The following is a 26268-nucleotide window of genomic DNA, read 5'->3' on the forward strand; positions in this document are numbered from 1 at the left end:
ATAAATGTGGGAAATTGACAAAACATACATCAATCTGGAATAAATTACATCAGGATGTAACACGAGTTTATTAAAAAAAAAAGGCACAGTAATCACACGTCTGCACTTTCCCTTGACAGGCAGCTCATCTATACACAGTATATCACAAATCAACCAAACAGAGGCTGCACACTCAACCTTGTTCTCTCAACGAAGGCATTGTATGAGGCGAGCATGAAGAGAGATGAGGAGGATGAAAAAAAAGAGGAGAAAAAAAAAATCAAAGAGAAGCCCACAGTCCCAACTTCTATCAGTAACACAGTAGCACACGCCGCTTTATTCAAACCAGATGCTGGGCTACAGGAATGGAAAGAAAGAGGGATAGAATGGGAAGAGAAGTCTAGCTAGTGAGAGGAGAGAGGCTCTCTGGAAGAAATGTGGTCCGAGTTAAGCAGCATGAGGAAATGGTAGCTTAGGAGTTGTCAGGTCAGATCAGAGGCTGGAGCCTTTGAGTGCTTGTATGTGTGTTCGGAGATGCTCAGATTGAGATGTTTTTCCCTCCTGATGCCATTTATGTTACTGAAAAAAATCCCCTTGAATATGAATACTCCTACAATAATGGTAGATGAGGTTTTCTAGATGTGTATTCACAAATTAAAATGTAGTTATTTAAAATATGGCACCAGTGAATTGTGTCAAATGTGTGCATCATGCTTGATGAGAAATTACAAATACACTGCATTTGCTACCAAACTAACTGATCACTGTAGTAGTGCTTGTGTGTGGGAAACAGAAACCCACAGACAGATACAACATGTAGAGCCCATAGATCACAATCTCTTGTAAAAACTCAAAGTGGACTACAGTCGACCTAGGTTCAGTTCTATTAGATCTTATGGGGACCCCTCAAGGGTCACGGGACAGCTTCTGAGACAAAACAGCCCCTGCTCTGATCTCCTGGAATGCAGAACTGTACTTGATATTATGAACACCCCTTCAGTATCAATAAAATATGGTATCAAAGTACATATCAAAGATTTGCTCGGATTTAATAGGGGTCACGGGCGGGCTGGGCTGCTGTGTGTCATCTGCGTCTCCCCCGTTCCCTCATTGAAAGCGACGCGAGGGATTGTCGCACCGTATGATGAGTGCACTGTGATCCTTGACTCTTACTCAGGTTTTGCTGGAACCTCTCTCTTACCGTGGCTCTCATAAGCCCAGATAGACCCGTAACTGTATCGTGGTAACTTGAAACGGATGGAGCGATTTACGCAGCCATAATTCACTATTCATAAACCTGCTACTTGGTGGATAAAATTCGGGCCCCCGTCAACTCTGCAGTTCATGGTTACTGGAGAAAATTGATATGTGAGGAGCCGCTGGCTGCTTCATGTGCCAGGGAGTCACACTGATCCCTGACCAAACTAAATAAATAGTGATCCAAGTGATCAAAAAGCATGGTTTATAACATTTGCAGATCAAATAGACTGGAGAGAGTCGAGTCTCCAGCTCAAGCATCTGCCTGACATATCGGCGAGCCTGCATGTATAAAATTCTTTTAATGTGACCACAAACCGCTCATTGCAAGGATTGTCTCCTTTTGCGACAGCGTTTCTGAAAACATGACACCAGGTACGGCTGAGGAGAGATAGCCAGGTCACTGTGCACTATCCTTTCTTTTATCTCTCCTTCTCTCTAAAGTGAGAGAGAGATTATTCTGCCAGACACCTTGACCCCTATGGGCTCCGCTACTCCAAGCTTGAATAAAGCCCTTTGAAAAGGAGATATTTTACATTAATGGACAGCCATCCAACAAGTTGCTTCAAAGCTCCCTCCCCAATCACCTGGTGTCCCACGGAGAGCGTGCCCTAACGTCAGCTCCATCTCCTCTTTGATTCCCTCCATCATCCTCATCATTAGAGGCTGACACATGGGCGGGCGGGCGGGCGAGCAGTCGGCCGAGTGGGCAGGGCCCGTCGAACGCATATATGCACACATGAAGCTTTTCAAGTGCAGAAAGCCTGACCTTCCAGGAGAGCGAGGGCAGCTCCTTAACACACAGCCTGAGTCTTGACGCTCAGGATCCTACCGAGTGCTGTGTATATGTGACCCAGCATGGCTGCTGCCTTGTAGACACCACATCAGACCGGAGCATCCAAACTGATGTGTGTACAGGCCACAGCGGGACCACCTTCCTCTCCAGCATCAGATCATGGACGTCCAGCTTGGCCGCCACGCCGCTTTAAACAAGCAACGTCAAACATCGCCTCTGGACAGACTGTGGGTGTAGACTCGCACTCCATGTCCCTTCATTCAATTTGAATTAGATCTCAGTACAGTGGTAGTTGTTATGTACTGTATATGCAGGGTAGAAATTGGGGTACAAAACAAAAGAAAACATGCATGACATAGCATTTTTAGGGAGACCATAAAACAACCTGGGTTGTTTGTTTTTTTTCTAGTAAAATAATGATTGTACATAAATCAATAGTCTAGGAACTGGAAGCATAAATTAAGATAATTTACAATATTAATAAGTCATTGTCATTCAGTATTTCTGCTGCTGACAGCTGTGGGTCTAGATTCTCAAAAAACAACTTGTATGTAGCGTACATCACGTATTCCATCACTGACATACAGCCTCCAACCCGTGGTATGCTGTACCTTTTATTCTGAATATGTATAGATGTATATATGTGTGTGCGGTTTAGAGGAAAAAGAGTGGGAGATCATGAGTCACAATGAACACACTTGTTTTCCCCCTCATTTTTTTTTTTTTTTTTTTACCTTTTGAGAGCTGGCGTTTTGCACCCTGCTGTGCGACTTGCGATGCCATTTAAAATGAGCTGCAGACTATTGCAGGTGATGGCTGCCTGCCTGAAGTGCGACTGTGTATGCATTTGTTCATCTGCCTTTGTCAGTATGTGTGTGTGTCGGTGTGTGTGTGTGTGTGTGTCTGTGTGGTAGCAAGCTTCAAGTTATCGTGGATGGGTTTTGACAAGTGACGTGCTGCACTCCAGAAAGCTGGAGTGAGATGACTGACTAATTCAGGCTAGGTTGATAACTGAGATGTAGCAGAAAGAGATTCAGGCGTTCGCTCTGTCAGCTGGAAACACACTGTGTTATCTGCTATCCTGTCAGGGCAGACAACAAGATATAACTAGCAGGACAGAGAAGCAGGGATTTGTAAATCATTGAAACCTGCTTGTCATAGTTGGTCAAAACTGACAGACTGAGCTGGAAAAACAGCTAGTTATTACACAGTACTTATACACTTTAATTAGCCATGAAAAGATCTCATTAGAGCGGTTTAGTTACACTTCATCATCACAAGCTGCATGGCAATGTTTTCAGGGAATAAATTCCCAAGGCTTTGTATCCATTTTGGAGAGAAAATGGAAGCGCTAAGTCTTACTGTTCCCGTCTGGACTCACTAAAGGAAGACTAACTACAATTATTTTTGTGTTTCTGCATTGGTTTTGTTACTTTTGTTAATTTTTTTGCTAAAATTTAAGCATGTTCTTTTATTATTAAGCTATGTATGTAAGTGACTTACATTAGGTTTTGAAGACTGTTGCTGGTAGTGAGAGGTGATCTGCAGTCCTAGCTTTGGTTGAAATTAATGTTCATCTGAGTTTATGTGCATTAGATGAGAAAAAAAAACTCTTAATTTGCTAAATAAAAAGCTTCAACAACTTCTGTGTCTTTACATTTAAATGTAATTGTACACAACATACATGATCATATCATTGAAATACCATTCAACAGATTTGAGAGCAGTAATGTGGCTAGGCCAACCATATGGCAGAGGCGGCTGCTGCATCATAAAACTGTTTGTATTTCGAAAATGTTAATGCAGCACAAACAACCATTTAAAATGTGCTAAGACACAAGACGCAGTCTCATGTAACCTAATAATCTGTTACATTGCTCTAGAGGCAGAGCATTCATTTGCTCCGTAAAGCCGTAATGTGGGAATAAAAAAAAGTCTGGGCAGATGCTTGTGAGGATGGATGTCTTTCCCAGTTGCCTGGAACTGACTCATCCTGGAGTCACAATCGGTTCATGTGGCCAAGGTGCTAATAAGGTGAAGAAAGTGTGAAAACAAAATAAACAAAAGCTGCACCTTTTCACAAAGGCCTGCGCAATGAATGCTACTTTTTTCTGTTAAAAATAAAAAAAATTGAGGACTTTAAACCTGTTTTATTGCCTTTCTTTCTTTCTTTCTTTCTTTTAACTTTATCTTAATGTTTTGATGTGATTTACAAAATCAAACTTAATTTATCTCTTCTCCTCCGTATATTGTGTTAGTAACAGAAATGAATTTGAAAGTGGTTTCAGATAGCTGGTTGGGGTCTGGTGACCTTAATTTTCTGTCTATCTGTGCATACATTTCTTGCTAAGTAAGAGATATAGTGTTGCCCCCATACAACCACATCTGCTCCATTCCTCTCCTCCTCCTCCTCCCTTTCTTTCATGTTTTCCTCTCCTCGTCACCTTCTCCATCATCACTCCTCCTACTAGGGTTACTCTCCAAGTGTTGGGTGTGTTGCGCAGCCCACGTAGCAGCACGGAGCGGTGCGGACTGTGGCCCTGCCAGTGAAAACACAAGGGTGTAACAGGATAATGAGAGAGGGAGAGAGAGGACCTTTCTGTTCTCCATGTCTCAGCACTTTCTGATCCCTCGCTCAGCCTCAATCCTCACCCCTCGCCCACAGTATCTGGGGCTGCTGCAGGAGTGCACGTTTCAAAAGACAATCGAAAGACCTGAGAAAGACGAAATATAATCTGCGAAATCTACGACCTGTATTGACAAAAAGACACACATGAGAAATCTTTTTTTTCCACAGTCCCTTAAATGCCTCCTGTCTTTAAAAACCAGACAAGACCTCCTCCCTGCTTAAGCAATGAATGCTAATCACTGCACTGTCAACACTCTCCTCTGCACCCTGACCTCACGTTCGCCTCCAGCACCCTCCCCAAAGGACTCAAATGATACCCGACACATGACACTTAAAGCAACATTATGCAACTATTTCACCTTAAAATCACAGCTTCAAAATCATTTGGATGGTACACCGACTTCCCACGGCGTGTCCTAAATCCCTGTTCTTTTGCACTTAACTTGGGTTGAGCAGATAATATCTCCCGTGAGAATTGTGTAACTCTTTGCAGCACAATGTCACACTCCACCAACTCAAGTGTGGGACTTCACCCGGCTATAAAAAGAAAAATGTGAAAGAGACTGGCACTCACAAAAATCTAGATGCTATAGGAGCTAATGTTTTCATTCAGATTAGCTTGATGCTGATTTAAAAAGGGTAACTATAAAGTCTGGTCGCTTTTAACCCTCCTCCCTCCCCCACCTGGCCATGTGCATTTGTTTTCAACGAAGGCAGCGAGAAGGCAATCCATGGAGCGGTGGTTATATAACATATATATACGTTTTACATTGAGTATATTTGTGTAGTCTTATCTGTCATAAACAAGAGATTAAGGATTATGGGGTGTGCTTGTGTTGTGGTGGCACCGAGACAAGAGCTGGGACAACAGGTTGGAGACGCTGATCTTGCAAGGTTGGTTTTCGGCCAAGAGATGCTAATGGAAAGGCAGAGAGCCTCCATTCTCCCCGTAACAAGTCATTTAACCATCACAATTACTCCGAAGATCTTTAATACATTAATATTTTAAATTTAATAAAAAGGTTAAAAAAAATCTTGCATATTTCCTCCTTTACATAATGCATGGTGTGATGGCTGGTTTTGCTCCGAGATTATGATTTTTCAGTTGTTGTCCTTGCAATTGATAGGCTTTTATTTTCTGTACATGTTAACTTCTGGAGGTATTCTACTTCCAGTATCGGATTCAGCTTAACAAGAGCCAGCGACCTCTATTTTCCACCTGTGGCTGCAGTGGCCATTGCTGCCACTGCTAAGAAAAAAAAGTTTACACAGCTTTGCTTTAACGCACACACACACACACACTCACACACATCTACTGTGACAGACAGTAGAGTTTGGAATGGAAGGTCTTTCTGATCTGGCTGGAACGGGGTCTATTTTCTGGCTGAGCAGCTCACATCCCACTTGTGAGTCTTGGCAGCCTGACTGGGAGTTTCTCTCAGGTCTCCTGGGTCCTCTGAGGTGTTGAGCACAAAAGTAAATGAGTGCACACACACACACACTTACGCACACCCACCCACTTGTATATGCAGCGATGTAAATACACACACACACGCACTCATACGGACACACACTACATATGAATGTTCAGTATTCATAATTCAAGTGGCTAACATTATTTCCCAGGAGTTCATTCTGTCAAGAGTTTAGTCATTTGAATCCACTTAAATGGAGATCAGCTCTTTTCAGTGTCCTCTGGCATAACACAGTGAGCACTGAACTGAGGTCATGTATCAGTTGACAGTTGGCTGCATAATTTATGTTAAGTTGAAAATCTCTGGTGTCAGACACAGTTCATGCATAGACCATGGCCCACGTATTGACTGTGCTACATCTGAATAAAAGGAAATGGACTGTAATAATGTCATCCACTCTGGTTGCATTGAAGAGCAGCTGAGTGAAGAACAGAGGGGTGAATCTCTGGACCAGAGGTTGATGGTGTTACTAAGGGAGGGACAAAACAAAGAGCGTAGAAGATAATAAAATAAGAAAAAAAGGAAGAAAAATATCAATGAACAAAACAAAACAACAACAACAAAAAAAAAACACCCGGATGCCTTTTTGGGAGAAGAACTAAAAAAAATGTTTTCTATAGTGAGATGAGATCAGCTAAAATGGACAGATGTGAATTTTATGCATCATCAGCATTTCTTGTATAAGCAGTTACAGTTACTGTAAAACAACAAGAGATGCTACCAATACCTTCCATCCCAGTGCAAAATACCTGTTAGACATATACTACTACTACTACTACTACTACTACTACTACTACTACCACTACCACTACCACTACTACCACTACTACTACTACTACTACTACTACATGATTTCTGTGAGTTTTATCTAAAGTCTGTCTGTCAGCTTCCTTTGCTGCATTTTTCAGGCTGAAGTTTATGTTACCAGATTTGACATGTAAGATGTTGATAGTTATCGGTGCTTTTGGAGTCTAATATGTTCATTAGCGTCTGTGACACACACTATACTTGTGTTGCAGGTACCAGCTGTATTTGTATTTATTTGTTTATTTAGATGGGACAGTGCACATTGATGAACATACAAGTATGTAAATATGCCGGATTGTAAATTCCATCCGTAGTCCCATTTACAAAAAGACAGTTGAAAACAACACAACAATACATATAATAGAAAAGAAAGAAAGAACCAACAATGGGGAAGAGGAAGAAGAACACTAGAGTAGAGTATTACTGTTAATTATTGAAGCGCATAAAAATGAGTGAAATCTCACCTAAACCTAATTTGTGTAACTTTTCTAAAAGAAATTTGAATGAATAAAAATAATATCAAATTTGTGCAGTAATGATTGTTTTATTGTGTTGATCAGTATCAACAGTCAACAGAGGTTATTTGTGTTAGTTAATAGTGTTTATAACTCGTGAATTCATTTAGATTTTGCTACCAAATGGCCCTGGTTGTGTAACGCGACGACCCAGGATGCTGGTGTGTCATACTTGAGTGATGTACAGTTTGCGGTCAACTGTGACACGTTGTGTATGTGCTTGCATGCTTGTGTGTGTATATATATATATATGTGTGTGTGTGTGTGAGCCTGTGTGTGTACGTGTGCAGACTTAACTGTGTCCGTGTGTGTGTGTGTGTGTGCGCAAGTTTGTGTTCTGCATGTCTTGTGTGCTTGTGTGCATTTGCAGGCGCGTGCTGGTGTGCGAGAGGTGCTCCCCGTCGTGTCGGCCGCGCCACCATGCCATCTGGAGAGGAAATCGAGTGTGAAGTACAGTATAGTTTGGGACCAAGCTCCGTGGCAGTGGCTCAGCAGTTAGTTCATTAGTTCCAAACTTCCAGGGATTAGGAGAGAATCTCTACGGCAGGGAGGCGGGGGGGAGTCAGGGAGGATGGAGGGACCCATGTGGGGAAGAGAGAGGGAGAGACAGAAACACCAGGAGGAATACTGGACCATAGGGCACTAAGAGGCAGGGAGAGAACATGAGAGAGAGAGATAAACAATCTTAACCCCGAGGACCCTGGAGAGGGGAGACGAGAGAGAGAGAGAGGGACAATGAAAGAACAAGACGGTAAGGGAGAGAGGAGGAGAGAGGACAGGTGTAGCCGTCAGTTCCGCTCCGGGGTTTCAACCTGCCCTCCCTCTTCCTCCACCCCACTGATCATACAGATATGATGATATGTGTAAGAGTGTTAGAGCAGTCAGCCTTGTCTTCCCTCCCCTCTCTCCTCCTCATTCTCTCCCCTCTGGGTCCGTGGTGACAGTTAGCAAGCTCTGGGAGGCTTCTACCCTTTACTCCCTTTCTCATCTCCCTGTCTCTTAAGCAGCCAGCATCACTGCCAAGATGGAGCGCAGACATTTTTTTGGAGTCAAAGCGGCAGGCAATTAAAGCGGGCACTCCCGGATTTCAATTTCCAAGAGGAGGGGGTGGACTGACCTTCGTCGCGTACCTTTTTTGTCATGAATATCCTTCCCTGTTTTAAGGTGAAGGTGAAAAATAATGAAAAGAATACATTAATGAACGCATAACAGGAGGGTGGGTTTGGGCAGTGGCCCTATTTAAGGCCCATCCATGCGTACCCACTAACTAAGCTCATGTATTCACCTAACCTATTGTTGCCTTCGCCACAACAGTAGCGGAGGATGGCATTTAAAGAGAGCTCAGTCTCTGCTCTGCTCCCGTTCTCTCACCAAAGAAAGCACCAGACATGCATTAAGACTCCATTGTTGAAGGTCTGGCATCCCTTGGCAAACACACGGTGCCGACTGTGCGGTTGTCATGGTGAATATAATCACAGCTACAGTATACACTGTAGAAAATGTTACGATTTTAACATTGTGGTGTTTTGCTCAACGAGTTTTATACCTCCCTTAAAAATGTCTTCATTTGGCCCATTTAATAATATTTTTGCTTGAATTAACATAGAAATAAAATTGGATTTGCTGTTAAGACATGTTGTTGACATGATGTCCCGAATCTGGCATAATAGAGGGTAAGTTAGTTGTAATGTAATTTAAAGCTTAAAAATCGTGAAAGTGGGGGCAACGTTTAGCTCAGTGGGTGCCCCATATGCAGAGGCTATGGTCCTCGCTGCAGCCGGCTCAGGATCGAAACCCCACTTGGGTGACCCTTTGCTGCACGTCATGCCCCCTCTCTCTGCCTCCCCATTTCCTCTCACTCTTGACTATACTATAAAACTAAAAGAGGCAAAAAGTCCCCCCTCCAAAAAAAATTTTGTGAAAAAAAATAGCGTGAAACATAAGAAATTTCACCGCATTTGTCAACAGCTCTATTAATTAAAATAGAAGTTTGTGTCAGGCTTGGGTGAGATTGACAACACAAATATAGAGCTGTTATATTTCTAGATGAGCCTTTACACCTCGTTCATCAGGATATTAAATGTCAGACGTGTATTTCCTCAACAATGATAAATCATGTGCAGCAGCTATTAATACACATTTCAATTCCTGCACCTCATATTTTGTATCTCCAACAGGAGCACAATAAAACACACATTGCAAAATTCTCAATATTCTGCCAATACAGCTTTCAAGTAAATAATGCCAAATGCAATGGGGGGGGGGGGGGGGTCACAAATCCTTAGTAAATATCCCTTGTGTATCTAATGAATAAGAAACAAAATGAATAATGCAACAATTATTGTGCCAAATTGATTTCAAAACTTGGCAATTAGTATCCAAAACAAATGTCTTAGTGGTACAAGCAACCTACACACACACACACACACACACACACATACACATACACATACACATTGAGGCACACACCAGAAACACTGTTTATCCAACAGGAAAAAAAATAATCTTAAGGGAAGGTATAACTACACAACAACCCCCATGGATTTCCAATTGCCACATGGAGGAAGAAGCTGAGAGTGTGGGAAGCGAAGAAAGGATGCCAGTAGGAAAGGTGCATTTTGTTATTGAGTAAATAACTAATTTCTATATTACACAGTATGACCTAGCAAACACATAATAGGTTACAGGATTTTTTTTTTCTCACTCTGTCAGACTCTATGGTGGCAATGAATGGCTGAAATCAGTTCTGTTGTCATGTTTTATACAATGTAGTACAAATGTAGCTGGCTCAGTCAAGAAGGAATTATTATAATTATTTTAACGCAGGAAACTGAGCCATTTCCTCATATTTAGTGGCGGTATTACAGCGGTTCACTCAGAATGCTACAGTGCTAGCATGGAGGGAAGTAGCAAACCAGCTGAGAGAAACTGGGCTTCCCTGTAACTAATGTAATTTTACCCCTTTATCTTTAATAGCACATGGCTGGATACTATGCTCTACAGGAACAACCTGCCAGTGCTAATGAAGAAAATAAATCATACTGTATTCAAAATTCTTTTCCTTTTCTTTTTTCCAAACTCAAAGTTGAAAATCATTTTTCGACTACGGTGTGAAATGAGTGGGCTGGTGAATGAAATAAGTGGATTGAAGCAGGAAACTTTAGTTGAAATGAGACAGAGACATAAACCTGTCACATGCTGAGAGCTCAAGAGTCCGACGTCTGAATTCTCCTCAAGCCTGAATGGCTGCTTCAGTGCTGCATTCCTCTCCACATTTCCCCCTCTCTCTCTCTTAAAAAAAACAACTAATAAAGACAAGAAGCTCCGACATCCACCAGTCTCCATCGCGGGGTCACAGTTTTTTAGCCTGTCAGTCACACAGGGCATCATCTCATTGTCTTTGTCTGCTACAGGAACGGCCTCCAGCCATATCAATCATCTTTATTATCATGACTTAAAAACCTTTGTTAGTTAACTTTTTACCCAGGCCCCTTCTTTATCCCATTCTCCAATCACAATTTCATGGGCAGTTCAGGAGGGCCAATGGGGAGGTCGAGTGGGCGGGAGGAGAATGCTTTTAACCTGCTGCATCTGGTGCTTTCCCGCTGCTCACCCAGTGGGACGTGGTCACCTTGTTTTAAAGGACTCTGATAGGGGGGGAACCACTGCCTTTATACCACCATAATGGGGTGAAATGTGCTTGTTTTAAACATGTCACTTAGGTAGTTTCCTTTCAGTGATTAAGACCTAGCACCTGTCTGGAGGAGGAGGGAGCTGGAATTAAAATCATTCTGGATCAAACAGCTGTGCGTGCGTGTGTGTGTCCTTCCTTCCTGGCGCTCTGTTTCATTCATGTGTGTCAGTGTGTGTGTCTCTGTACCTTTTTGCTGAGGGCTACGCCGTCCTCGCAGTCCAAGACGGCGCAGTCGACATCCAGCGAGGCCAGTTTCCTCAATTTTCGCTCATCATTGCCAGGGCAATAGAGAACGGCCCTGCGGGGGACGTAGCGCAGCGAGGAGCCTGCGGAGTGGTGGTGAGGACGCCATGCTTCAGCGTGTAACCGCCAGGCTGTGGGCAGGAGCCAGCCGCTCTCCCTTTCAACACAAACATATACATACATAAGCACACACACAGACATGTATTCATGTACACAACACTCGGGCAAGGGGGCACAATGAATGCACAAGCATATGTCTCTGGTGCATTTATGACACATGAACAGTATCAACAGTAAGGGCAAAGAATAATTAAAGGTTGTTGCTGCATTTATCTTAAAAAATAATATATACAGTGTTTATATATCACGCATGAAGATCCAGGAGGAGGAAGCCACATCCTCCAGACTATAGTGAAAGTCTGGAAACGTTTCATTTTGAGAGTTCTGTTTGCCCTTCAGCTGCTCATTGAAGTGGATGAGAGACGCTGACCTGTGCTTTGGCGCTCTTTGGTGAGAACAAACTCACCCAAACACTGAGCCACTCATATGCTAATGCTGCCACACTGCTGAATATCCAGGCAGGACAGAGAGTGAATGAGTAGGAGTAGCAGCAGTGGTTGGAGCTGAGTCATGGAAAATTTTAAGTTTGGAGAAAGAAAACAACAACAACAACAACAACAACAACAACAACAGTCTTTTCCAAAGCTCATAGTCCATACCTTTGTCCTTGCTATGAAAACTATTGATGACATCTGACTAAATTGAAGGGTTCTGCTCTTTTAGTCAAATAAATAACCACATGGAAAAACATGCATGATAAATGCAGAAACTTTAAGATGTAATTGTGATTTAAAATGTTATTCACAAAATGCACAATTGTAAAATGAATGAAGATGACTAAAATGGTAATACAATTATCTAAGACTGCTTTCAGGATTGATTTTACTTCGCTCCCCCCCCCCATCAGATTCTGAAATAAAATGAATGCTGGAATATTTCACTAAAAAGGGAAAATTATGGCTTCATCTACTAAGGCCTTCACTTTTTTGCATTTAAAAGTGTGTTAAAACAATTCTTACCCAGTAAAACCCCCCACACTATAACTTAAGAGAAAGTACATTATGTATTTCTCCATTGTTGTGTATGTCTTCTCTTTTCTCTAGATGATGCTCCAGCATTGCAAATACCACACCACAAATCTGGTTCTGGTGGCGTTTCTTTTTTCACATTTACTTGTTATCACACTACGAAGTATTTCACTGACTAATACTTGCTCATCATCACATCCAAAGGTCATAAGACACGCAGCAGTCTCGGCCTGTGTACCGCCCAGTACATGCGGCATGCGCATACACCCACTCGACTGTGTGCACTGTGCACCACCAATAATCACAATCACTGCACGCACATCTTAATTGTTTGCCTCAGTCAATCTGGCTTCTGAAACAATTGGTCCAAATGAATAGCTACTGTAAATGTTTAGGATCAGATATGTGAAATTACAGTGGGAAACAGCATCTCCCACCGCTAACTCGCGCTGGGCATCAGAAGCCCTCGGAGGGACCGTACTGCAAAGAGAAAGAGAGGAAGAGGGGGGTATTCCTCCTATTAAAGAAGGGGGGTGATTAGCTCCTTTTTACAGAGAAAAAGACAAGAAAAGAGAATAAAGTCACTTCAATAGCCACTTAATCCTGTCAACTACGCTTCCACATGCCCTCAAGTGCCAATAAGGCCTAATCTAAACTGAGGTGTAGTGGTTGGAGCAGGCAGTTCAAACCAATTCAAGTTGTTTCCAGCTTCCAGGTACCCAGAGCCTATTAGAGATGGGGGGACAGTCATCACAAAAGGCTTGTGGAGACAACATGGTAATGGTCGGAGGAAGGACTATGGCACACCACCATGCTACCAGCAAATACGTAGATTTTAGGAGCAAAAAGCTACAGGAGATGGAAAAATGGTAAACAGAAAAAGAGGAAAATAGTGGGTAAGGGGACGGTCAGTGCCGAGTCAGTGCCGAGTGGTAGGGGGCAGGGGGGGGGGTGGGGGGGGTTGTTGAGAATCTAAATGAAAATCAGTCTATTCTGTGCATATACGGCTCAGGGGGGGAAATGTTACAAGGCCACTTTAAGTGCCCACTTAAAAGACAAATATAGCATAATATAACCGAAGTACAAAAAGATGGAGGCTGTAATTTAAGAGTAGCTTCCATTATAAAAGGAGAAAGGGTGGAGAGGAAGTGAAGATGCCTCGATGATGGTTGGAGACGGTACACGAGAAGCAGAGGTCAGAAACAGAGGCCAACATCAGCATCTCTATCCTCCCATCTTAAACAAGACTGCCGAGATAAAACTGAGCCTCTCAATTCTACTGACAGTAACATCAATCATGATGTAGAGAGCAGGATTTGTCACTACATGGACGGCTACTGGTAAATCTTGATTCAATCAAGGCGATGTTGGACTAATCTACATAATGGAAAAGATAACATACCACCTAAGACTACAGGAAGCTCAGCTCGAAAGAAAAACGGATGACATGGACAACATTCAAGACCACGGGAAAGACTTGATTGATTAGAAGAAAACAGGATAATGGACAGGTTGTTAAGAATGTAACTCCCACATGTTTGTATTTGTTCTTGTACTTATTTGTCTAAATGTTGGTTTTATATACTTTTATGAAGGAAAAACTCTCAATAAAAACTAAAGCAACAAAAAAGATGATGTTGAGCTGAAGAACCAGAATTTTGGCTGGAACTTAACAGCTGTTTTCATTATCATAATCTCACAGTTATTACACTGCTGATTATCCTCTCAATTAAATCAATCATTGTTTGGCCAATGGGGGAAAATAGTGAAACCCCCCTGCATACTAGTTTCCTCACAATAAAAAGGTGACACTGTTTGAAATGCATGGATATTCTGTTCACAGCACTTTGACACTACACACACTGACGAAGACTGATTGTCGAAACCGGTCTGTAGTAGTTGCCTGTACCAGTGAGGCAAAAAGACATCAGAAAGACACTGAGTGTTGCCGGCTTTTTGTTATTTTTAAACTGTTTACTAGCCGAGCACCTCCTGACTGCTTCTTTTTCTTTTTGAGTGTGCGCTCTCTTCCTTTTTTGGATATTCTGTTCACTCTGATAAAAAAAGCATTAGCTTTATCTCTTGAGAAATGACTTTAAAGGGACAATGAGGAGTTTTAGAAAGCGAAGTGTTTTCATACATTCCTTAAGAATGAAAGTCAGAGGTTCGAAGACGATCAGATACCGTCGTAGTTCCGACCATAAACGGCGATTCGGCGGCGTTATTCTCATGACCCGCCAAGCAGCGTCCATAAGGAAACGCTGGTCGGCTCGCCCAGCATTTCCACCATTAATTAAAATAACAAAATAACGATAGAGACAAAACGATATATTTATCGAAAATGGAGCCATTAACAAGTGTGGGTAGCGTAGATTCATCCACATTAACGTGCAACTTTTTTATAACCAAATAGAAACTCCTCGTTGTCCCTTTAATGATTAACCAGTTATCAATACAGATGCAGAATATGTAGTTCGGTGAAGCAATTATTCGGCTTATCGTTTCACTTTTGCTTCACATAAAAGTGTGTTATGTTACACTTGCCACACCAGTAGACATTTTACATTCACTTTTGCAATGTCTTCGGTAATATGCTGCTGCTTACATTACTAGGTTGCAAAAAGCTAAAGAAAAAAACGTAAAAACATTAAATATTTCACCACCGTGAGTTCTTTGTGATTATTGGAAAGAACTAAAGAAGTCATTTTAACAGTGGAAAGTCGCATTTAGTTTATTTTCAACTGTGTTTGGTCAAAATCATAATCTGCTAAAACAATTTTTTATATTAATTTACTTTTCATTAGATTAATCTGGCTCTGGTTTTAGTTTAACAAATTATACATAAAAAGGCAGACCTGGTGGCTATATAAAAAATATAATTAATTTTCCCATAAAACCCCCAAAGGAGCTGCTCGTACGGTCAAGTAACCATTAACATCACAATCCAGTGGGGATCTATAGGGATCGTCGTCACATACACACATCACTTCCATGCAATCTGGAAATTTTTATTTACACCATTCGACATCTGGTTGACATTTTCCCATTATTAAATCACTATATACGCTTGTGTTCTATACGTTTAACAGTCCGCAAAGCGCCATATGCACCTATGTTACCAATTTCTTTTCCTCTTCTCTCTCCTTATTTCTTTCTTTTCTGTTTTTTACATGAAAGGTTATGATAACACGGGGTTGTGTGGCTATATTAGCAGCTGTAAAGTGGTGGGTGCTGGCCACAGTGACAACATTTACTGGTCTGAGATCAGAGGTAAGTGTGTGTTAGTGGGTTTATATGGTGCTGGATGGGACTGGTTCTCATTAGCTGGGAGGCAGCAGCAGCAGACCCAGGCCTAGTGGCACTGAGGAGGGGGAGGAGGGAGAGGGGTGGGGGTGATGAGGGAGGCTGGAATGTGGTGAGAGGGTGGTGAGCTCCGTGTTACACTAGACATGGGCCTTACTGAGTCATGCATATTAAGTTTTCCAGACCCAACAGTACGGTGTGTGTCATATCTGGACCTGCTGTCCAACGAGTAATTAATGTGAACATCCAAAAAGAACATTGTTCTGCAGCAGCAGCCGTCGCTCCACGCTGGCCCGAGCAGAGTTTCTTTACATGCAGATTTGCATCCGTCTCTTCCCCGACACCAGAGAGCGTCTTGGACAAAGCAGTTCACAGGTATAGAAGTATCAACTGATCTTCAATTCAGCAGAATAGCCCTGTGATGATCTGACACCCACCGTCAGAGTCTCTGTAGTGCCTAACTACAATAAATCTGCCTTGAACCGCGTATCCTTGAACTCCACATCTTATCTTCGCCACTCTCAGACAACTATGTGACTGATGTACACTTTTGCCACGTTCAGCTCCTGTTTCCGCTAAGTTTCATCTCCTTATCTGTGAAATCCCCCTTCATGCAATTCAGACAGGGTCACCGATATTTCTCGAGTTAACAGGTCGCTGAGAAATGACGGATTACGGGAGGAACAGACGCACACCAAACTTTGGTGCTGCTTCAGATTACGCTTCTTTTGTGAGCTTTTTTCCTAGAAAACAGCAAGTAGCTCCATGATAAATTCGCACATGTATGAATGAGATCATCCAGATTTGTCATTAAAATGTTCCTACGGCTGAATGACCATATTAAAAATGTAGTTTTATGCTCTTGCCTGACAAATGCTTCACTACTGCATCTGTAGTTTTGGCATCATGTACGGTCACTAGTGTCCCTGCGGGCTGGACACTTGTATGTGAATGACTCCATAATTAAACTAGCTAACAAACTAACTAAAATGCCAAACACTAGACGTCATGGCTGCGGCATAAAACATATTAAACTGTGGTCCATATTTCACTTGACATGAGGTGACCGATTGTGGCCTGGCACAAGATACTGTATTACAAACAGCCGTAGTAATTGCTTCATTATCATGACGTGATGATTACCATTTCCTGTAACTCTGCTGGCCTCCACCTGGCAGCATAATAGCCTAATTCAGGTGGTAATATTCATCCTACCACATGAATTACAGCAGATAACAAGTGGCCCACTTGAAAACAGGCCCCGACGATAGCCTCCCTCTAAATATGTAGATTTCCACAATTATCTCCAGTGTGGCGGCGCCGGCAGAAGCTGTGTCTAAAATGCACAAAATTAAAGATCTGTGTTTCTACCCCATGATAATCAGCGACTTCTTAATATGCAAACTACATTCTGAGGTCTGCGGTGCTTAAGATTCCTGATTAAATTTGGTGGAAATAAAGATGAATAAAGAGTAGGGAGGAAATCGATATTGCTGAAGCGCTGACGGGCCCTTTGTGTGGAGAAAGCTGTCTGCAGGTGGGAAATAAAATGGTCAAAAAGTCATCAATATTTACCTAGCCTCATGTCCACCTGCCTGTCTGACACTTTTTTTTTTTTTGGTTTGTTTTTGAGAATGAAAAAGAGAGCTGAAGCATTCTCCGCACGCAGTCTTCCTCACAGCGTGATGCTGTATCTGTATGTTTTTTTTCCCCCTTTTTCACACTGCCTCAGGTCTGAGGACACAATTGGACGGCATAGAAATGCTGAAAAATTAAGCAGAGACACCCAAGACAGGGAAAGGAAGGAATCAAACACTTTTCCTCGACTTCTTCTCTTTCTCCTGCCCCCCTGCTTTCCCTGCTTGCCCTCCAGCAAATTGAAGCCTGGGATGAGCAATCCACTCCTCTCCAGATTAGATCGAGGGGGGGCTGCAGAGTGTTGGTGGGTTGGCCTCTCTTTGACTAGGAGGAGCAGGACAAACAATAGCACACTGGACCTGTTAACATTTTGTTGATGATAACTGTACTAACTGTAAAAAAACAAAAAACAACTGAGAATGAAGACCAGACTCAAATTTGCCCCTGAGCAGTTAACAAAGCAGCAGCAGCCCATCACCATTAGAGGCAACATGTGCTGTTCACGTGTCCCTTTGTCATCATAAAGGTGTAACACACCGCCCCTACATGCAGAGGAGATCATAATTTATCCCTCTTAGTCTCCACCCATTTAACTAAAGTTCAGCATTTCACGTTTGGCACGAAGATTGGAGCATGAATGTTTTTTACTTCCTCAGATTATTTCGCCTCATGTCTTCCTTTTCCTGGCTATAAAAAGCTAATTCCAGGGACAGTGTTTCTCACCATCAACAAAACCCCTTACTCATCCATCCCATCCACGCCTTCTCCCCCTTTCCTGTCTCATTAGTTTGGGTTTTATGCCTTAATCTACACAATGAGGATGAAGTCATGGCGGTTATCTTCAGCAGCCAATGTCTGTCTACCTGTAATCCTCCTCAAAGTCCCCGGCTTTCTCCCAGCTCACAAATCGGCACACAATGCCTTTATGCAAGGCCTTTGCCGTAATGCCCAGAGACGACTGCAGACTTTTTTTCCCCCCTCCGTTCCTCCCCCCTCCATCCCTCATCCCTCCACATAAAACTAGTTAAATCCCACTCCTCCTTAGAAGGACCGAGATGTCTTCATCTAGGTCTCAGGACAGGGAAATGTCAGAGTGTAAAAGACATAAGGGCTTTTTTTTCTGCAGGCGTCACTAGCAGGTCTTGATGACTGACAGTTGTCACTCCCTCTCTCTCTGTCTGTCTGTCACGGAAGAAAACCTGATAAATCCCTAAGTCAGTTGTGACCACTGAGTAGCTGGTACAGAAACTAATCTAATCTAATCTGAAATAAATACATTTAATATAAATGCAGTTCCAATTACCGGTAGATGTTTGCAGATAATAAACTTTACATGACAGTTCAAAGGGGAGAAAAAAATCAATGAATTTATCTTTAAAAGTTAATTGAGAGGGGAACTTAAAAAGGTCAAACAAGTCACTCCATTGGAGGAGGGCATAAGGGGGTTAGCTTTTAACTTAGCATTTTTATTGACTCTGGCAAAACAAAATGAGCGGGCTCTGTAGGATTGTGCACTCTGCATTGGCCATTCAGGCCTTCAGAGCCCCATTGTAGTACTTTGAAGAGAATGAAAGGAAACCCCACTGGTGGAAATGCAGTGGAACAGCCCCACAACAGGCCACAACTGTTCCCTTATGCATGAAAGGCAGGGACATAAAAGACAAGATGGACTTCTGAGGTAGGGCCAAAAACAAAGGCAACAAAAGTGCTGATCACGAGGGGATGACACGACTCGTCTCGGCAGAAGGAGCAGGGAGAAAAGGGCCAGGGGACAATAGCACTCCCGGCCAAATGACATGTTGAAGAATTGAAAAATCCACACAAGAAGTGTCTTCTCAATTCACTAAACCCACAAGAGCTGGGTGACTGTCGGCTGGACCCTGGTCAGCGCGAGGGGGGCGGACAATAACAGCCCACAGCTTTTCTCCCTCTAACTTTCTTTCCCAAATCTTTTCCCTGTTTTGGCAAACAACTTGGCAAAGGGCAGAGACGGACTGGGGTGACGGCTTTAGTCTGCACACACCAAACCGAAACCAAACCAAACCTAATCAAAGCATGGTGGGTTCCGCTCCCGCAGCTTCCGTTTTGATCTGTTGGCTGTCTGTGTGTCTGATCTGTTTCTGTTTGTGCCCTACACACAATTATGCTACTGCATAACCTCCATGGAAACAGTCGGACGAACAAAAACATGTTTGCTCTCATTCAAAAAGCATCCTTCCTTTTTAGCCGCACAGCGTAATGGCTGCTGATATTTCAGCCAGTGTCTCAGAAGTCACACTAAATAACACTGCGTTAATAAGAACGCTTCCTGCCGCTTTCTCTCCCCGTTGGCTTCTGGGCTGAGAGCAACTGTGTGCTTCTGATTTCCCGTTGTGGGGAAATAAGTATGACGAAGCGCATACACCGCATGTTTCTGTACGCAATACCTTAAATCGATGGTTAGTCTTAATATAAAATCTATTCATAGATGTTCCATGCACTCTGGAGAGGAATCTGTGTGAAACGATGGCAATTTAAGGAACCAGCTATATTTTGCTTACATTAATAAATCGTTTTTCACACAAATCTCATGCACTGTATGGAGAAAGTTTTTTTTTTTGTGAATGATGAACCTACAGACACCTTTAATGTAAGAGCTGGGAGTCATTGTTCACCCACATGCTGAACTGTGGCGCTCCACAGGTAAAGGTCCTCCTCCTCCGATAGCCTGAGGCCTATATCCCACAATTCTTCACACATACCCACGGGCCCTTTCACTGGCCATCACCCTGTCTGATTAATGGATCGATGTGGTAATTGATTAGTGAAGAGGAGGTGGGAATAAGAACATAGGTCAAACGTCAATAATGTCCCCCTGACAAAAGGTGGAAGACGTAAAATGTACCAGTGATAGCCTGCAGCCAGACCTCTACCCATCAAAGCCCTGGCAGGACTAACATAAAGGCCCCGGCCCATTCTCCGGTCTGCCCTGCCCTCCCTCCCCAGCGCTCCTTTTCTCTTGGTAATGCTGTCTGTTAAAGTGACAGGAACCATTCTGGGGGCTGCTTGTCAGCTCACCTTCATAAAACAAGCCGTAAAGCAGCAAATAACAGGCTTATATGGCTTCATTATACCAGCTATGCAGGATCACAGCCCTGGGCTGAGGGGTGAGTTGGAGGGAGAGAGGGGCAGGGGGGCCGTGCTGGTAGCGGAGAGGCGGGGAGAAAGTTGGCAGGACGGCCTGGTTCTCGTGGAGGTTTGTTGTCCCAGCGGCTGTCACCATGTCCATGTTTGCTCAGGATAGAGGACCACTTGACCTCCTTCAACCCTGTATTCCCCCGAAATCCCAAACAGGACAAAACAAAGAGGTTTGACTCACTTTTGGAGACACTGTGACAGTTCAGTCTAATGAGGAATTTCTTAACCATATAACTCACCTCACACTCGTTTGTGATGATTTTGAATCTGTGCCCTGCTACATTTAAAATACAACGCCAGAGTTAAAAGATTCATTTTGAGCTTCCTGACATATCATCCATAACCAAGAACAAAACCCATGATGGTGTATCCGAGCAGTTAAAAAATGAGGAGAGCAGGGCCAGATGGGGCATGCATCTGCGACAGTAAACCTTTGGCCGTGGCAGTGCCGGACGTGAGAAAGATTCTCATTTATTTCATGCAAATATCTTTGGGTCGTTTCACAACCTGACAGTGGGGGTTGCAAGGTGGTCATTATCTCAGGTTGTGTCTCCCAAACATTTCCCCACCCTGTTTTTTCCAGAGTCAGCCGCGGGAGCCTGGCAAAGGAGTCAGCACTCAGAGAAGCAACAGAAACAGAAGCAGCAGCAGCAACAGAAGCGAATGTGAGCACTTGTGTGCTTACTGGTCTGTGGCACAAATAAGGCAAAGCCCCGGCCGTACAACACAACTTGTGGCATTTCCCCGCACACACAAACACTTCCTCGCTTCAAATGGAAATTCAGCCCTTTCCCGGGGTTAACATCTTCAAAAGTTGTTTTAAAAGAGCAACATGTACCATAGAGAATCATCTGGTGTGCTGCATATATGATGCATACTTATTATCCTACATATGAAATGACAAGGGCTCCCATTAAGGTTCAAAGCCTCAACAGGAACTATAAATAGGCTGTTGATATTAGCAAGTCAAATACGCAGCATAAAGCTTCCACAACATCTGGTAGCCAAGCTTACACTATGTGCACCAAAGTAACTGTCCCTTTATGTGCTTATCTGTCATGTGCCCGGTCCCAGTCGTGTTGAGATCAGTCACTTATCTCTTTAGCAAGGCTGCGAGGCAGCGGTACAAGCGCCATCACTGTGATCATTGTATAGTTAATTGTCACCTCCATCAACATTAGCACTCTCTAACATGCTTAACAGAGGGGGCAAAGAAAGGGGGAGCTGACTGCACGCTCTATTCTGAGACTGACACTTGTTCTCTGAGGGGCGGTTTTCGGTGTCAGGATTACAGTGCATGGGAGAAAGGAGGCGGAGGAGAGGAGGGGAGCCTTCTCCACAACTCATGTCACCGGGGTCTGTCTGTCTGTAACGGCAGCAGAGGGAGGAAGAGAGGAGGAGAGACAGGGAGCCGGGGAGGATTGATGGGTGTTTACTTTTGAGCAGTCTCTCAACCAATGACAGAGCAAAGAGACCAGCATGGACTGGGACTATCTTCCCTTGACAGTCTGTCATGGGATAACTAATTAACCCCCCACCTATTACGGCTGGTGATACAAACTCTGACCATATAGCCCCATGCCTTATATATAGGCCTTGTGGGATATAAACACCACATCAAAAACACACAGGAGGTTGGGAAGGACTCAGCGTACAGACAGTAACACACACACACACAGCTTGCGCGTGCACACGCTTGGCAGAAGGCCAGATGGATTCAAATGTGTCACCATCGAACCATATGGATACACACATCCGAGCCTAATCTGACAAACACTGCAGCACACACATGCATATTCTGGCCTGCACACGGACACACATATCCGGACTGTAAAAACAGCATTGCCATCTTGAGCCCCCTGGATCACTGGGGCCATCTGACACTGTGGAGCGCTGAATGCATTAAGACTGGCAAGGTGGCTGCACTTTCCATCTCAGCTAGCACAGTTACATAACCCTCCATGATATGAATGCATTAACAGTATTAGTTCTGCAGGTGAGAACACTTCTCTCTGCTGACGAACGATAACCGCCACACATTTACATACATGCGGGGAAACATGTTGCTGCAAGATGTCAAACCTACTTCCATTAAGTTAATTATCTGAGGTAAAACAACTGCTGATGCACCTGCAAAGCTGACTGTAAACAAACAAACAAAAAAATCAACACTTCCACTCAATTTGGAGTCCAAGCGGAGGAGACGATGTCGAGTTGATTCCACAAGTGTCAAGGAATCTCTCATGGGAATAAAAAGGAGAATGGAAAGAGGACAATAATAATATGGGGAGCTGAGATAGGATAAAACATTAGTTAAGTTAAAGGTGGAAAAAGCAAACGCAAACAAGGAATGGAAAGGCGTGGTTGTACGGGCACTGGGCACAAAAAGCAGAGAAAAAGTGTCATAACATCCACTACATGGGACAATCTGTGCCTGGACACGGATATGACTGGAACAGTACATCAGTCAGTAGATCAGATTATTAGGATATTTGGCCCACGATGTGATATGTACTACGTCTGGTCTCTTGCCCCCACCAACCCCACCCACGCGGGCCCAAACACAAACACGCCCCCGTACCCCTCCTCGGACGGCAGGGGAAAAAAAAAAAAAGTCTGACAGATGGGTGTACTGGAAAGATCCACTCAGGAGACCAAAAGATACTAAGGCACTGTCTGTCCAACATTTGGATTTGGAGGAAAAACTACAACAAGAGGAAAACAGGACAGAGAAAAAAGGGACATCTGTGGCATTTGTCTTATTTCCTCTCTTGTGGGACATGATGTGTCATGAGTGAGCACAGAGTCTTTTGGATCATATTCCTTTTAATTAATGGACTTCCCCACCCCCTTACCCCAACACACACCCACAAATATACACACACACACACACACTAACACACACACACCATTCACACCCCTGCTCACAGGTCTTCATCCCTTCCCTGCAAGTTGCCTGTGCCCCCAAGTGGCCAAACATGATAACTGCATCTATTTTACAAATGAATCTGTTTAAAACTTGTGAAACAGCCCGGGCTGCTTCAGGAGGCAGAGCCACTGAGAATTCAAATTTCTGAAAAATTTACTTTCAAGCTTAAGCCTCTAACACCCCTGTAGCATTATTATATTTAGCAAGCGCTGACTACAAAAAAAGATCCTCCTGTGACCCGTTCACATTCACAAAACAAACTTAACTATACTTTTTTAAAAATGACTGCAAGTAGGGCTGAATGGAGATTTCTCTCAAAAGAAGTGAGGATTACTCTTCTTTCATGGTCGAGTGCTCCAGATCAACGCGGCCTCTTCACAATGTGAGTGAATAGAGGTGCTCCTGAATGCGTAAAAATCAACTCTGTCAATTTTAGTGAGTTACAATATGGCAGAATAATATATAGTTCATTCCCCTCTATATAAAATCTGAAATTTTCCTTTTTTTTGTCAATTCTTGGTGGTAAATAAATGCCACATGAACAAGTCATGATTACTACCACAGTCCGATTTCGATTGGGGTATAACAAGACGTATAGAGAAATCACCATTCATGTACGTCATCACTGAACAGTAAGAGTTATTAAGGAGGAATTTTAAATAATAAAGCTGATGCTCCCTATAGGGTTTAAATGACAGACGCTTCATTCTCCTAACCAACGGGGATGCCTTTTGCCCTCGACTTCTGCCCAGCCCCAAGCCTTTAATTAAGACTGGCTTAGACCCGATTGATCCTGACACACCAGGAAGTTTCTTGAATATGTGACCATGGAAGTATTATATAGGCCACAACCCCCCCCACCCACCCACAGCAGCCCACAGCGCCTACCCACACCCCACATGAAAAGGACTGTAAGCTGAAAACCCTTCTAGTTGGTTACCAGACTGAGGTATGCCTACACATTCTCCATTAACCCTTCACTACTATAATCTCATCTACAGTCAATCAAATTTTTTTCTTAATTATTATACACACAGAGACAAAGACGCAATTCCTGCACTGTGTGTTTGGACTTGCCACCGAATAGCCTGACAGTTTATCCATTATTAAGTCATGTAAAATCGTATCTGTATCTTAGTTTCAGACCTCATCAAACTTGGCTATGGCTCTGTTATGTCGATTATGATGGGGGGGGGATACAGCAAGTCGTCTCCACAACAACACACCACATCATTAAAGCAACAACACATTTCCTGTAGCAAAAAGCAGTGATGCAAATAGGAAGCTGGGACTGTCAGATTGTTGGAGCTCTGTGTGCTGCGGGTGTTGTGCACCACATGGAGAGAATTCTTGTACTGGCTTTCACCACAACACAGCCACTGATGAGTCAGTGAGCCCCATGAAAGTGCAAGAGCTTCACAAACACCGTCCTCGCATCACTGTGTCCAGGACTCCCTTGGACCAGAACTGTTTGATATTGTTCATACAATGTTACAAATACAGGACAGAAAGAAAAAAATATGTGGGACTGATTTGTTTAATAGCTGGGGGGGGGTTGGGATAACACCTTATTGTAAGGTGGAAAAAAACAAAAAACGATTTGTCTGTTTACCAGCACCTGACTCTTTGTCAACAACTTATTTTATTAAACTGCCAAAATGCCAAGTGAATGCAAATTCTGGACAAGCCAGCCTGTCTCCTCACAGTATGACAGAGGTTCCACATGACAACCTGAGGGGGCTCGGCAGGTCCGAGGGGAGGGGTGAGGTGATGCACTTGAGAGGAGAGGGGTTTACAGTTAAAGATCTGCTGCAACCAGCCAAGCTGTTATACCTTTAGGTTTGGAGTCTGGACACAATAAAAAGCCTACACTTGTCCAATCTAATGCAAGCAAATACAACAGCTTTTCAGTAATTACTCCATTGGGAGAATATCAAATATTTGGAAATCTACCAAAACCACACAATGTTGTGGTAGAAACAGACCTGGATCAGCTAATGTGTCCCGACCCATTCACATCAATAGAGAACATGCTTCCTGGGAAAAATAACATTGATGTCAATGGGTCTGTGACCCCTTCTCCAAACTTGGGCCCACTGAAGCTCTGAGTTACTTCAGTCAATGGTACAAACCATAAAATTACTGTAATAACACTATTTCAATGTGACATTAGCTTTAAAATTGTTCTTTTTATCCCAACATTATTGTATTGTATTGAAATTATGGCACCAGTGACCACGAGGGTTGAATTCCTGTTCGACAGCTCCAAAAAAGAGCTGACAAATGTTGGTCTAATGGTGAAATCCCTAAGCTCCAACGGCTGATAGCAAACCCTAATGATGGCGTGTTAGTAGATGAAACATCCAGAAACATAAACACGGCCGCATGGTGGAAAGTGACAGGCAAAGAGCAGGACCCTCACCTTGGCCTGTATTGGGTGTGGTGGAGGTGGTGGTGGGCAATAAACAGTGCCCCTTCCTTCCCTTTCTGGGAGGATCATGGAAACTAAGCTCAGCGTCACATTTTCTACTTGCCTGGCACTGACTCATTTCAGAACAAGCTTGATAATGTATTTAAAAAACATTGATCAACATCTACTAGGCTGTCAATCAAGAGGGTTAAAGAAACAACTAACTACAACATATTACTTAGTTGTGCTACAGCAGATGTGCACCAGTCAAGTTTCACTTAAAACCAGGTTAATGGGCTCTGGGTGAACCTGTAGAGTAAGTGCTAAT

General features: G+C 43.2%; 1 protein-coding gene across 1 annotated transcript in view; it reads right to left on the bottom strand.

Annotated features, from left to right (window-relative positions):
* The window catches only part of clybl (citrate lyase beta like), a 59909-nt gene that overhangs the window by 14893 nt on the left and 18748 nt on the right, over positions 1-26268 (bottom strand). The window contains exon 2 of the mRNA XM_085765618.1: positions 11339-11552. Within this exon, the coding sequence (XP_085621744.1) occupies positions 11339-11552 (214 nt within the window). The remainder of the gene's footprint in view (positions 1-11338; positions 11553-26268) is intronic.

The sequence above is a fragment of the Trachurus japonicus genome, chromosome 21 (genome assembly GCF_045865225.1).
Source record: "Trachurus japonicus isolate A0001 chromosome 21, Traja_1.0".
Taxonomy (NCBI): Eukaryota; Metazoa; Chordata; class Actinopteri; order Carangiformes; family Carangidae; genus Trachurus; species Trachurus japonicus.